We start from the raw sequence: 15756 nt of genomic DNA, 5'->3' as shown, positions 1-15756 counted from the left end.
TTAGTGCAATATATTCTAACTCTCCCATCTTGTTTCTTAGGCTCATGGCATTCGCATATAGACATTTCAAACTATGTTTGTTGTTCCTATTTACATCATGCTCAGTACTTGACAGTATTAATTTGCAATCTTTTGTCTGATTTTTATTTTTATTTAAGGACACCTGATCTACTACGGTCTCTTTTGCAACCTCACTATCAGGTACCCTATCTTCCCTGTTTTGTTGATAACTTTGAAACATACCTTATCCCGAACCATGCGCTTTTGAGCGACTGTCGGCCTTCCCCCCATTTCTAGTTTAAAAGCTGCTCTATCTCCTTTTTAAATGCCGATGCCAGCAGCCTGGTCCCACCCTGGTTAAGTTGGAGCCCTTCCTTTTGGAATAGGCTCCCCCTTCCCCAGAATGTTGCCCAGTTCCTAACGAATCTAAAACCCTCCTCCCTGCACCATCGTCTTATCCACGCATTGAGACTCCAGAGCTCTGCCTGTCTCTTGGGCTCTGCGGGTGGAACGGCTAGCATTTCAGAAAATGCTATCCTAGAGGATCTGGATTTGAGCTTTCTACTTAAACTGGATCCTGCAGTGTCTGCTAGATTCTATCTGTTAATGCTGTGGTACAAAGTTTTTAAAACTAAGTGGAAAAGACTATGGAGATTAGTTGATAAAATTTGCTTTCTATATTTTTATTTTGCCTAACACTAACCTACAATTCCTCCTTTAAACCTCAATCTTTAAGTTACCGAAGCACAAAGCAAAATAGTGTTCACTTACCAGAGAAATGTCCTCTTCTCTCGGAACTTCTCAGAAAGATAGGGGGTCATGGAACTCGGGTGGGGGGGGGGGGGGGGGAGGCGATTGTTTACTCACCTCAGGTGGCTGCTGCTGGGTTCCCTTCCCTCTCACTTCCCATTGGTCTGCCCTGTGACGTCATCCCCAGGGCGGACGAATGGGAACTGTGTTACGAACCCAGGCATCCAGACGGAGGTGCAAATTATTATATAGGATAGGCTCTTTTACTAAACTGTGTTAAATGAGGGGGGCTTGTCAAGATGGCGTCGGGACCGGGTGTAGTCTAAGACGCTCTCGGCAGGCTTTTTGAAGGAATATAGAAAACGGAGGTTTCTACAAATTAAAATGCCACATTCAAAACGTAAGGGGACGCTGAGGTTAGCGTCCCAGCCTACCTCAACTTCCTTCCCGATACAAGCAAGCCTTGAGCGCTTCTTCTCCGGGACTTCCCAGGAGCAGAGGGTAACAGGATCCATTGCAGCAGTATCCGGGGAAGCGGAACAGCTGCTGGAGATTGAAACATCCCTGTCTCCCCCACCAACATTGATAATACCTCCGTGTCCAGCGACGCTGGCGAATCGGGAGGCAACCCAAACGACTGCCGGAAGTGCGACCGGAGGGAGGCCTAGCGGGGAACCGATTCTACCACGAGAACTGCTGAGACCCAGAGATCCGAAGATCTCACAATCTCTGGAGGGAAGCATGGAGACAAAACTAGACAAGATTTGGCTTAAACTTGTGGAAATGGATTCAACCTTACAGATCTCCTCCGGAGAGGTAAAAACTTTAAATCTTAGGATTGAAGAACTAAAAGACTCGGTAGAATTGGTTAAACAGGATTTAACTGCAAAAGTAACAACGCTACAGAGTGAAGTAGTACAAATGCAAGAGTTCAAGTCAGTGGTGGTTAAAGATAACTCAGACATTCGAAGGAAGATAGAACAAATAGAAAATTATAATAGAAGATTGAATATGCGTGCACTTAATTTTCCTAAACTCCCTGGGTTAAATCCTCTTGATTTGTTTAAAAGATTTCTTCTAGAAAATTTAAAGATTCCACAAGAAGCAATTCCACCAATTAATAAAATTTACTATATTCAAAATAAACTCAAAGGAGTAGAAGGAGAAAGAAAAGACACAGGAAAAGAAGATATTGATCTAAATAATATCTCAGCAATATTGGAACAATCCTTAGAAAATATGACTGAAAGAGCTACTTTGATAGTCTCATTTATTTTTGAGCAGGACTTGAACTCTGTTATGAGACTTTACTTTAAAGCTTCAAATTCCCAATTTGGAGGAGAAAAAATCTGGTTGTATCCTGACGTCACCAAAGCGACACAACAAAGGAGGAAAGAATTTCTGACTTTGAGATCTAAAATTACAGATTTAGGAGGCTCCTTTTTGCTAGCCTATCCTTGCAAATGTATAATATGGTTGACCCAGATAAAATACATTTTCTATGTACCAGAGCAGCTAAAATCTTTTCTAGATTCAAAATTATCAAAGTAGTTTATATATAGGGAACTAAGACGCCTTATTATTGTGATCCCAATTCCTTAATAATCTTCTCTAATTCCTGCCCCCCTTTTCTTTCTTACTTTTATGGTGGTCTAAGGAAGCTGTAAAATATTTCTTTGAGAGATGATGATTTGTATATTGTATATTTTGCTTATGGCTGTATTTCACTTGACAGATGTTTTCTGTTTGAGTATAAAAAATTGAATAAATAAATATTAAATAAACTGTGTTAAATGCTAAGGCATGCTTAATGCAGGAAAACAGGCCTACTGCAAGACGCGTTAAAGCATTTTGCAATAATTTGCTTCTTAGTGTAAGCTAATTGTGTGCTATTTATTTTTTATATATTTTGGAAGGGGGTGTAACATGGGCGGGGAATGGGTGTGGAAGCGATATCCAGCTAACACGTGCTAACTGGATAATGCAGACTTAACGCAGGAGCACTTAATGTCTCCTAAATAGGAGGTGATAACTGATCCTGCATTAATTGTTTGCAGGTACTGTGCGCTAATGACAGTATATGCACTCAACATGTCAAAAAAAGGGAAAAACTGTAGAAATAGGCATCACAGTAAATCTGGACTTAGCTGGCAGGAAAGTCCCATGTTAGCGCACTCTAAGCCCAGATTATGCCACAGCTTTTAAAAGGGCCAAGTGGAAGGGCATAATCGAACGGCGCCGGCCAAATCGATGGGCGGCCATCTTCAGGGCCGGCTCCGCGAAGGGGCGGAGCCAAGTGTATTTTCAAAATACGCTTGGCGCTGGCCAAATCGCTCGCCAGGGTTAGATGAGACGGCCGAATCCGATTTTCATCCATAATGGAAACCGGAGCCGGCCATCTCAAATCCGGCGAAATGTAAGGCATTTGGGCGTGGGAGGAGCCAGCATTTCTAGTGCACTGGACCCCTGACATACCAGGATACCAACCGGGCACCCTAGGGGGCACTTTAAAAAATTAATTAAAAAAACACAATTAGCTTCCAGGTGCATAGCACCCTTCCCTTGTGTGCTGAGCTCCCCAAATCCCCCCCAAAACCCACTGCCCACAACTCTACACTTTTACCATAGCCCTAAGGGTTGAAGGGGGCACCTACATGTGGGTGCAGTGGGTTTTGGGGGGACTCCCATTTACCAGCACAAGTGTAACAGGTAGGGGGGGATGGGCCTGGGTCCACCTGACTCAAGTGCACTGCACCCACTACAAACTGCTCCAGGGACCTGCATATTGCTGTCAGAGAGCTGGGTATGACATTTGAGGCTGGCATACAGGCTGGCAAAAAATGTCTGTTTTTTTTTATGTGTGTGGGAGGGGGGTGGTGATCCCCGCTTCCCTCCGGTGGTCATCTGGTCAGTTGGGGCACTTTTTTGGGACTTGGACCTAAAAAAAAAGGGTCCAAATAAAACGGATGAAATTCTCCTGACGGCTGGCTTTCTTTTTTCCTTTATCGGGCAAAGCTGGCCATCTCAAAGCACGCCCCCGTCCCGCCTTCGCTACCATGCCGACATGCCCCCTTTCAACTCTCGCCGGGCCCGCGACAGAACGCAGTTGAAGCCACCTAAAATCGGCTTTCGATTATGCCGATTTGGGCGGATTCAGGAGATCGCCGCCCATCTCCCGATTTGTGTCGGAAGATGGGTGGCGATCACTTTCAAAAATGAGCTGGATAGTAACTTCCCATTTTGTTTTTTTTTCTTGTGTCCTAACTTTATCCATTTAGGGGGGAATTCTATAAATGGCATTCAAAAGAGGGCACTGAAAGAAAAGGCACAAAGTGCTATTCTATAAAAGGCGCATGCCCTCTATAGAATAGTATGTAGCGCCAATTCCCGTGGCTACATTTAGGCACCAAACTTACTCCTGCTGAAACCTGGTATAAATGCTGGCACTCAAGTTAGGTGTTCAGAGGCAGTATTCTATAACTGCATGCACAACATTTTGGAATGCCTCTGACACATCCATGGCTACGCTGCCTTTTAAGTTACACACTAGTAGAGTTAAGCGCCATGCCTTATAGAATAGTGTGCAGCTAGATGCCTGCACAAATATTAATGGGTGCCACTTGATTTCATTAATTGGTTGTTAGCACCCAATTATTGATAGTTAAGGACTTGTTACTCAATTAATTTGGATGCCTGCACCAATTTGGGCATGCAAATCTGAGCACCTTATATAGAATTTGGGGATTAGTATTCAAGATACTAACCCCCAAATTCTATATAAGGTGCTCAGATTTACATGATATTCATCACCGCTAACTGAATAGTGCCACTGCTGTGTACCAGCACTGAATATCCACATTGGGCCCGATATTCAAAAGAATTTAAGTGGCCAGGAAAGGTTCATGGCCATTTAAATCGCCTGTTCGGGGCTAACTGGGCATTTTCAGTGGCACTTAACTGGTAATGCCCGGTTAGCACCCACTCTGTAAAACAGATTTTTGATGCTTTAACCTTTTTTACAGGAGAAAAACAAAAAGAACAGAGAGGAAACATCACATTCACAGGGTCCTGTACTGGTGTCTCTGTTAGTGTCAATTAATATTCTTTCTGAATCTGTTGCATCCAGAAAAGGAGTATGAAGGAGCGTTAGGAAAGAGATATACAGGTTCTAATACCTGGAACATGAGAGACCCTGCACTTGAATCAGAAGACAGGAAACAGAGCAGACAGCCTGGGGAACTTAGGTTTTTCTGTACTTGTCATGGAATGAAGACTATCAGGCTTATTTTCGAAAGAGAAGGGTGCCCATCTTTCGACACAAATCAGAAGATGGGCGTCCTTCTCACAGGGTCGCTCAAATCGGCATAATCGAAAGCTGATTTTGGGCGTCCTCAACTGCTTTCTGTCGCGGGGATGACCAAAGTTCATGGGGGTGTGTCGGAAGCGTAGCGAAGGTGGGACTGGGGCGTGCCTAACACATGGGTGTCTCGACCGATAATGGAAAAAAGAAGGGCATCCCTGACGAACACTTGGATGACTTTACCTGGTCCTTTTTTTCTTACATCCAAGCCTCAAAAATGTGCCCTAAATGACCAGATGACCACAGGAGGGAATCGGGGATGACCTCCCTTTACTCCCCCAGTGGTCACTAACCTCCTCCTACCCTCAAGAAAAAGTTTAAAAATATTTCTTCCAGCCGCTATGCCAGTCTCAAATATCATACCCAGCTCCATGACAGTAGTATGCAGGTCCCTGGAGCAGTTTTAGTGGGTGCAGTGCACTTCAGGCAGGCGGATCCAGGCCCATCCCCCCCCCCCCCCCCACACACTTGTGGTGGTAAATGTGAGTCCTTCAAAACCTACCACAAACCCACTGTACCCACATGCACCCAGTTGGTGTCTTGGCATGTCAAGGGGACCAGTGTGCTACGAATGCTGGCTCCTCCCACGACCAAAGGGCTTGGAATTGGTCGTTTCTGAGATGGGCATCCTCGGTTTCCATTATGGCCGAAAATCGGGGATAACCATCTCTAAGGACGACCATGTCTAAGGTCAACCTAAATTTCATGATTTGAGCGTCCGCGACCGTATTATCGAAATGAAAGATGAACACCCATCTTGTTTTGATAATATGGGTTTCCCCGCCCCTTCGCCGGGACATCCTGTGAGGACATCCTCAGGAAAACTTGGGTTGCCCATTTCGATTATGCCCCTCCACGTGACATTATCGATCTAAAAATGCTCAGTTTGTTGTCATTGGCTGATGAGAATTGTTATTGTCTTTTGATAGGGTCTACTTCTCCCAAAGACAAGGATCCCCCCACAAGAAGACCAAATGCAGGTATATATCTGCCAGGGCATTCATCCTAAAAGGCATATGATTTCCTTGTGCCTTAGATATTGTTCGCAAGTGACTCCATATGACAATGAACAGTGCTACCTTTGCTCTACTCTGTACAGGGATGTGTACTTCTGGTTTTCCCATAGATTTACCCCAAGAAAATCAGAACCACAAATGTGTACAAACACCCCCAGATTTTATATAGTGTGATTTAATTTCTATGCGCAAATCCATTCGTATTCAGGATTTGCACTAAGCAATTATTGACAGTAATTGGCATTAATTAGAATTTACATGCATATTTTTATAGAATAGGCTTACAGTTATGCATGTAAATTCTAAGATGCGGATCCGAAAAGGGGGTGTGGCCATGGGAGGACCTTGGGCGGGTCATGGGCTTTCCTTGAATTTATGCACAGTGTTATAGAATATGCCTGTTCTGTGCGTAATTTAGGTGTCAGCATTTACATCAGGTTTTCATTGGTGTAAATGGTTGAGACTAAATATAGTTGCAGAAAATGGGTGCTGGGCATATTCTATTAACTACACATAGATTTAGGCAAGTTCTATAAACTGTGCCTAACTTTAGGCGTAGTTTATAGAATACGCCTAGGCATATTTTTTTTCAATTCTGAGTTTTTAAGCATGATATATAGAATCTAGCCCACAGTGGGTAAAGTGAGGTCTGTATTAGCCTATTTCTCATGATAATAAGTTAGCTGCCAACCCCTCTAAATGGAAAAAGCAAGAAACTGCACTCCCCATGATTGCCAAAATTGGTCTGGTTTTCAGGATATCCATATGAATGACATGTTAAGTTTATATTCCATGTATGAAAAAAGGAAGAAAGAAGGCCAAATGACAGCCAGCATGGTAAAAAGAGAGGTGAAGGAAGGTATTAGAGCAAAATGAAAATTCTTCAGAAAATAAAAGAAGGATCAAACTGAAAACAATAGGAAATAGCATAAGGAATGGCAGGTCAAATGCAAAGTGCTAATAAGGACAGCAAAGAGAGACTTTGGAAAGAAGATTGCACTAGATGACTGAGGGGTAAGAACATAAGAATAACCATACTGGGTCAAACCAGTGGTCCATCTAGCCCAGTATCCTGCTTCCAGCAGTGGCCAATCCAAGTTAAACGTACCTAGCAAAAACCCAAATAGCAGCAACATTCCATGCTACCAAACCCAGGGCAAACAGTGGCTTCCCCCATGTCTATGTAAATGGGGCATTGAAGGCAGAGAGAGTAAATTAATTCTTTGCTTTTGTCTTCAATGATGAAGATGTGGGAGAGATACCAGTAACAGAAACCTGGAAGATGTAAAGGAGCAATTTGACAAACTGAAGAGTAGGAAATCACCTGGACTGGATGAAATACATCCCAGAGTACTGATAGAAATGAAAAATGAACTTGCAGAACTATTGTTAGTAATATATAATTTATCTTTAAAATCAAGCATGGTACCGGAAGATTGGAGGGTGCCCAATGTAACGCTGAGTTTTAAAAAGGGTTCCAGAGGCGATCCTGGAAATTAGAGACTGATAAGCCTGATGCAGTGCAGGGCATAATGGTAGAGACTATTATAAAGAACAAAATTACAGAGCATATACATAAGTATGGATTAATGAGACAAAACCAAGGTAAAATTATGTATAATCATACCTGATAATTTTCTTTCCATTAATCATAGCTGATCAATCCATAGACTGGTGGGTTGTGTCCATCTACCAGCAGGTGGAGATAGAGAGCAAACTTTTGCCTCCCTATATGTGGTCATGTGCTGCCGGAAACTCCTCAGTATGTCGATATCAAAGCTCCATCTGCAGGACTCAGCACTTAGAGAATTACACCCACGAAGGGACACTCTGCCCAGCTCACCACCGCCGAAACGGGGGAGGGGAATTAACCCAGCTCATCCCCACACAAGTGGGGGAGGGGAATCCGTCCAGCTCATCCCCGCGGAGCGGGGGAGGGACACCACACCCGCCGATGCGGGGGGATCTGGCTTATCCTTCAACCGCAACCGCGGGAGGAGCTGACTGACCCTAACACCGCCGAAGCGGGAGGGGTACAAAGCTGCCCTACAGCCGCACGAAGCGGGAGGGAGTGCCGGCAGAATTTATGTCTCAATCCAGCCCCGTAAAACGGAGGGGAGAGGAATGCAGCAGCTCACTGTAACACAAACTCGTCTTAACTCTTGAAGAATCCAAGTGAAAAAACTTGAACACGAAGTCTTTCTGAAGTAACTGAAGACTAAACTTGAACCTGAAATGCAACCAGAATAAAAACAGTACAGATATCTGGGAGGGGCTATGGATTGATCAGCTATGATTAATGGAAAGAAAATTATCAGGTATGATTATACATAATTTTACCTTCCATATCATCAAGCTGATCAATCCATAGACTGGTGGGATGTACCGAAGCAGTACTCACCCAGGGCGGGACATTGAAATCCCTGACCTCAACACTGAAGCTCCAAACCGGGCCTCCGCCCGTGCAGCCACAGTCAAACGGTAATGCTTGGAAAATGTATGAGCCGAAGCCCAAGTTGCCGCCTTGCATATCTCTTCCAAGGAGACGGACCCGGCCTCTGCCATCGAGGCCGCCTGAGCTCTAGTGGAGTGAGCCTTCAGCTGGATAGGCGGCACCTTCCCCGCGGCCACATAAGCCGCTGCAATGGCTTCCTTGACCCATCTTGCCACTGTAGGCTTAGCAGCCTGCAGACCCTTACGAGGACCTGCAAACAGGACAAACAGATGATCCGATTTCCGGAAATCATTGGTCACTTCCAAGTATCTGATGATGACTCGTCTCACATCCAGATATTTAAGAGCAGAGTACTCCTCTGGGTAGTCCTCCCTACGAAAGGAAGGGAGACAGAGCTGCTGATTCACATGGAAGCGAGAAACAATCTTGGGCAGGAAGGAAGGCACTGTGCGAATAGTCACTCCTGCCTCAGTGAACTGCAGAAAAGGCTCTCGACATGAGAGCGCCTGGAGCTCGGAAACTCTTCTGGCTGAAGTGATAGCCACCAAAAAGACTGCTTTCAACGTCAGGTCTTTCAGAGATGCCCTCGACAAGGGTTCAAAAGGCGGCTTCTGCAATGCTCTTAGTACCAGGTTGAGATTCCACGCAGGCACCACTGAGTGCAGAGGAGGGCGCAGGTGATTAACTCCCTTGAGAAAGCGCACCACATCTGGCTGAGAAGCCAGGGAAGCACCCTTCAGGCGGCCCCTGAAGCAAGCCAGAGCCGCTACCTGGACTTTAAGGGAACTGAGTGACAGGCCTTTCTCCAGACCTTCTTGCAGGAACGCCAACACTGAAGCAATTGGAGCAGTGAAGGGAGAAAGTGAGCCTGCTTCACACCACGCTGCAAAGATACGCCAAACCCTGGCGTAAGCAGTAGAAGTAGAGCGCTTCCTCGCTCTCAGCATAGTGGCGATGACCTTGTCTGAGAAGCCCTTCTTTCTCAGACGCTGCCGCTCAATAGCCAGGCCGTAAGACCAAAGGGGGAGGGATCCTCCATCACCACGGGACCCTGATGTAACAGGCCCCACTCCACTGGCAGCCGCAGAGGATCGTCGACTGAGAGCCTGATCAAGTCCGCATACCAGGGACGTCTGGGCCAATCCGGACCCACCAGGATTACCCTGCCGGGATGCTTTGCCACCCGGTCTAGCACCCTGCCCAACATGGGCCAGGGCGGAAACACATAGAGAAGCTCTTGTGTCGGCCACTGTTGGAGAAGAGCATCTACTCCCAGGGATCGAGGGTCCCGTCCTCTGCTGAAAAAGCGCGGCACTTGGCAATTGGCCGATGACGCCATCAGATCTAGGCTCGGCTGGCCCCAGCGCTTCGTGATGTCCAAGAACGCCTGAGCAGATAGCTGCCACTCTCCGGGCTCCAAGGTATGGCGACTGAGAAAGTCCGCCTTGACATTCATGACTCCAGCAATGTGGGCCGCTGACAGCTGCTCCAGGTTCGCTTCTGCCCACTGGCATAGATTCATAGCCTCCTTGGCTAGAGGGGCGCTCTTGGTACCTCCCTGGCGGTTGACATAGGCCACAGCCGTGGCATTGTCCGACAGTACCCGTACAGGCTTCAACACCAGTACCGGGAAGAACTCCAAAAGCGCCAACCGAATGGCTCTGAGTTCCAGGAGGTTGATAGACCACTTTGCCTCTGCAGGAGACCAGAGCCCCTGCGCTGTCCTTCCCAAGCAGTGGGCTCCCCAGCCCGACAACGAGGCGTCCGTCGTGGCGACAATCCACTCTGGGGTCACCAGAGGCATTCCCGCAGACAACTTGTCTGTCTGCATCCACCAGCTCAGCGCCTTGCGCACTGCTGGGTCCAAGGGAAGGCGCACAGCATAATCCTCCGACATCGGAGTCCAGCGCTGCAGCAAAGAGTGTTGAAGTGGTCTCATATGAGCCCTGGCCCAGGGCACAACTTCCATCGTGGCCGTCATAGAGCCCAACAGCTGCACATAGTCCCAAGCCCGAAGGGGAGAGGCTACTAGGAACTGGTCCACCTGAGCCTGAAGTTTGACAATCCGATTGTCTGGCAGGAACACTCTGCCCACTTGGGTGTCGAATCGAACTCCCAGGTACTCCAGGGACTGAGTCGGGCGCAGCTGGCTCTTCTCCCAGTTGATGATCCATCCCAGGGAGCTCAAAAGAGCAACTACCCGGTCCACAGCTTTGCCGCACTCTGCATAAGAGGGGGCTCGGATCAACCAGTCGTCCAGATAAGGATGGACTTGTACCCCTTCCTTTCGTAGGAAGGCCGCGATGACCACCATTACTTTGGAAAAGGTCCGCGGAGCAGTAGCCAACCCGAAAGGGAGGGCTCTGAACTGGAAGTGTCGGCCCAGGACTGCAAAACGCAGAAAGCGTTGATGAGGAGGCCAGATGGGAATATGTAGGTACGCTTCCTTGATGTCCAAGGATGCCAGGAACTCTCCTGCCTTCACTGCCGCTATAACAGAGCGGAGAGTCTCCATGCGAAAGTGCCGCACTTTCAAGGCCCGATTGACCCCTTTGAGGTCGAGGATAGGCCGGACAGAACCTCCTTTCTTTGGTACCACAAAGTAAATGGAGTAACGTCCCTTGCCAAGCTGACTTTCTGGCACCGGAACGACCGCGCCCAGGCGGATCAGATTGTCCAAGGTCTGCTGCACTGCCACAGCTTTGACCGGAGACTTGCAGGGAGAGAGTACAAACCCGTCTTTTAAGGGTCGGCAGAACTCTAGTTTGTAGCCGTCTCTGATGACTTCCAGCACCCACGCGTCTGAAGTTATTGTGGTCCACTCGCCCAGAAACGAGGACAGCCGTCCTCCAATCTGCACTGGGGCGTGGACCAAGACCCCGTCATTGGGTACGAGACCCTGGGGGAGGACCGGAGGGAGCACCTCCGGGACGGCGGTCTCTGCGAAAGGAATGCTGCTTGGGGGAGAAATTCCTCTTAAAGGAAGAGGGGGCAGAAAAACCCGACCTGCCCGGGCGGTACCGACGGGCTTCCTGAAACCGTCCTCTGGAGGTACCGGGACGAGCACTAGCCCGAGCCCTGACCTCTGGTAACTTCTTGCCCTTAGACGTGCCGAGATCGGTCACGATTTTGTCCAGCTCGACCCCAAAGAGCAGCTTGCCTTTAAAAGGCAATCTAGCCAGGCGGGATTTAGAGGCGTGGTCAGCAGACCAATGTTTCAGCCAAAGCCACCGCCGCGCAGAGACTGTCTGAGCCATGCCTTTAGCTGAGGCTCTCAAGACATCATACAGCAAGTCTGCCAAATAGGCTAAGCCCGATTCCAGGGCCGGCCAATCAGCCCTCAAGGAATGATCCGAGGGGGAAGCCCGCTGTACCATAGTCAGGCACGCCCTGGCCACATAGGAGCCGCAAACTGAGGCCTGCAAATTTAAAGCAGCCGCCTCAAAGGACGACCTTAAGGCCGCTTCCAATCTTCTGTCTTGAGCGTCCTTCAGGGCTGTGCCACCTTCCACCGGCAACGCCGTTTTCTTAGTCACCGCAGTGATTAAAGAATCCACGGTAGGCCACAGATAGGCCTCACGTTCACTCACAGCCAAAGGATAGAGGCGGGACATAGCCCTAGCCACTTTAAGGCTCGCTTCTGGGACATCCCATTGAGCCGAAATTAAGGTGTGCATGGCATCATGCACGTGGAAGGTTCTAGGCGGGCGCTTCGTCCCCAGCATAATGGCAGAGCCAACAGGGGCTGAGGGAGAGACGTCCTCCGGAGAGGAAATCTTCAAAGTGTCCATGGCCTGTAACAACAGGTTGGGCAAATCCTCTGGGCTAAAAAGCCGCGCTGCAGAGGGGTCATCCGCTCCATCCGAGCGGGGATCCGTCTCCTCCAAGGAATCCGCAAAGGACCGTTGGGAGACCTCAGACACGCTGCCCCCATCTACATCGGAGGAGACAAATTCCTCCAAGGCCTGGGAATCAACCCGAGGGCGTTTACCTCTGGGAACCTCAACCTCTCTACCAGACGAGGGAGCAGGGGCAGCGTTGTGCATGAGGAAGGCCTGATGCAGCAGCAAAACAAACTCGGGGGAGAAACCCCCCAGACTGTGCACTTCCGCAGCCTGGGCAACAGCCCTAGACGCACCCTCAACCGGCGCTCTCAATAGCGGGGGAGAGACATGCTGCGCATCCAAAATGGCGTCCGGCGCGAAACTCCGCGAAGGAGCCGCGCGGGAAGAACGGCTCTTAACTTTAGCCGCTTCTGTGCCGTCGCCCAAATTAAAGGCGTTCATGGCATTAATGTCTCCAACCTCAAGGGCGGCCCAAGAAGAAGCCGTCCGAGCCGCGTGGCCGGCCAAGATGGCGGAGGCGAGGAGCGGGGGATGGGCGTTTATGGCGGGAAAAACCGCCACGCCGGAGGAAGGACCGGGACATTCATCGGTCACGAAACTGTCACCCAACAAGGGCGAAACAGGCTTTAAGACCCCCGCATCCCCTCTAGAAGCGCTCAAGCGACCCGGGGAGCGACCCTTTGCGCCCTCTCCCTCCGACGCCATATGCCACGAGGAGAAGAATCGGGGAACCCCCTGCCCGCTATAAAAAGGTAAAAATTACCTGCTGTCCGCTCCGAGTTGTAACGACCTGGTGTCCCAGTGAGTAGCTGCAATAGACGCTTAAATAAACGTTGAGATAAACGCCTTTAAAGACGTTCAAAATTTTTTTTTTTTTTTTTTTTTTTTTTTTAACGGAGCCAGCGGGAGGGGGGAGAAAAGGAGGGACCTGGCACCACCAGGTTTGCACTTGCTCAAAAGAGCCCTCAACCCCAGGCACTCAACAAAACCTAAAAATTAGGCTTGGAGGCCTAGCCAGAGCTGCTGCTGTGTGTGACCACCACCTGCTGAGATAGAGAACATACTGGGGAGTTTCCGGCAGCACATGACCACATATAGGGAGGCAAAAGTTTGCTCTCTATCTCCACCTGCTGGTAGATGGACACAACCCACCAGTCTATGGATTGATCAGCTTGATGATATGGAATATGCATTTAGTCAAGGGCAATGTTGCCTCACCAATCTACTACATTTCTTTGAAGAGGTGAATTAGCATGTGGATAAATGTGAGCTGGTCGATATTACAGTGGTGGAAATAAGTATTTGATCCCTTGCTGATTTTGTAAGTTTGCCCACTGACAAAGACATGAGCAGCCCATAATTGAAGGGTAGGTTATTGGTAACAGTGAGAGATAGCACATCACAAATTAAATCCGGAAAATCACATTGTGGAAAGTATATGAATTTATTTGCATTCTGCAGAGGGAAATAAGTATTTGATCCCCCACCAACCAGTAAGAGATCTGGCCCCTACAGACCAGGTAGATGCTCCAAATCAACTCGTTACCTGCATGACAGACAGCTGTCGGCAATGGTCACCTGTATGAAAGACACCTGTCCACAGACTCAGTGAATCAGTCAGACTCTAACCTCTACAAAATGGCCAAGAGCAAGGAGCTGTCTAAGGATGTCAGGGACAAGATCATACACCTGCACAAGGCTGGAATGGGCTACAAAACCATCAGTAAGACGCTGGGCGAGAAGGAGACAACTGTTGGTGCCATAGTAAGAAAATGGAAGAAGTACAAAATGACTGTCAATCGACAAAGATCTGGGGCTCCACGCAAAATCTCACCTCGTGGGGTATCCTTGATCATGAGGAAGGTTAGAAATCAGCCTACAACTACAAGGGGGGAACTTGTCAATGATCTCAAGGCAGCTGGGACCACTGTCACCACGAAAACCATTGGTAACACATTACGACATAACGGATTGCAATCCTGCAGTGCCCGCAAGGTCCCCCTGCTCCGGAAGGCACATGTGACGGCCCGTCTGAAGTTTGCCAGTGAACACCTGGATGATGCCGAGAGTGATTGGGAGAAGGTGCTGTGGTCAGATGAGACAAAAATTGAGCTCTTTGGCATGAACTCAACTCGCCGTGTTTGGAGGAAGAGAAATGCTGCCTATGACCCAAAGAACACCGTCCCCACTGTCAAGCATGGAGGTGGAAATGTTATGTTTTGGGGGTGTTTCTCTGCTAAGGGCACAGGACTACTTCACCGCATCAATGGGAGAATGGATGGGGCCATGTACCGTACAATTCTGAGTGACAACCTCCTTCCCTCCGCCAGGGCCTTAAAAATGGGTCGTGGCTGGGTCTTCCAGCACGACAATGACCCAAAACATACAGCCAAGGCAACAAAGGAGTGGCTCAGGAAGAAGCACATTAGGGTCATGGAGTGGCCTAGCCAGTCACCAGACCTTAATCCCATTGAAAACTTATGGAGGGAGCTGAAGCTGCGAGTTGCCAAGCGACAGCCCAGAACTCTTAATGATTTAGAGATGATCTGCAAAGAGGAGTGGACCAAAATTCCTCCTGACATGTGTGCAAACCTCATCATCAACTACAGAAGACGTCTGACCGCTGTGCTTGCCAACAAGGGTTTTGCCACCAAGTATTAGGTCTTGTTTGCCAGAGGGATTAAATACTTATTTCCCTCTGCAGAATGCAAATAAATTCATATACTTTCCACAATGTGATTTTCCGGATTTAATTTGTGATGTGCTATCTCTCACTGTTACCAATAACTACTACTACTACTACTACTATTTAGCATTTCTATAGCGCTACAAGGCGTACGCAGCGCTGCACAAACATAGAAGAAAGACAGTCCCTGCTCAAAGAGCTTACAATCTAATAGACAAAAAATAAACTAAGCAAATCAAATCAATTAATGTGTACAGGAAGGAGAGGAGGGTAGGTGGAGGCGAGTGGTTACAAGTGGTTATGAGTCAATAAATTATTAATAATTAATAAATTAATAAAACCTAAACATCCAGAGATGGGTCAGATCCCCACACCTAAGGAAAGATGTACGAGCTACATTCAGAGAAAAAAAAAAAAAAGAATGTGCTGCACATGCCAAGATGCAGCTCTGCTGTACCCAGAGAAGGAACCGTGGACTACCAGCTGGGCAAACACAGGTAAAATACTGAGAGAGGAACTGTGCTCCCTAACAAAAAAAAAAAAAAAAAAGGTAACCTACCCTTCAATTATGGGCTGCTCATGTCTTTGTCAGTGGGCAAACTTACAAAATCAGCAAGGGATCAAATACTTATTTCCACCACTGT

General features: G+C 48.0%; 1 protein-coding gene across 4 annotated transcripts in view; it reads left to right on the top strand.

Moving 5' to 3' along the window:
- The window catches only part of LOC115475873 (FXYD domain-containing ion transport regulator 5-like), a 314171-nt gene that overhangs the window by 168108 nt on the left and 130307 nt on the right, over positions 1 to 15756 (top strand). For all 4 annotated transcript variants that reach the window (XM_030211932.1, XM_030211930.1, XM_030211929.1 and 1 more), the window contains one exon: positions 6040 to 6090. In XM_030211932.1, coding sequence (XP_030067792.1) covers positions 6040 to 6090 — 51 coding nt within the window. The remainder of the gene's footprint in view (positions 1 to 6039; positions 6091 to 15756) is intronic.

Source organism: Microcaecilia unicolor, chromosome 8, assembly GCF_901765095.1.
Source record: "Microcaecilia unicolor chromosome 8, aMicUni1.1, whole genome shotgun sequence".
Lineage (NCBI taxonomy): Eukaryota > Metazoa > Chordata > Amphibia > Gymnophiona > Siphonopidae > Microcaecilia > Microcaecilia unicolor.
This window is presented reverse-complemented; position numbering and strand designations above follow the sequence as displayed.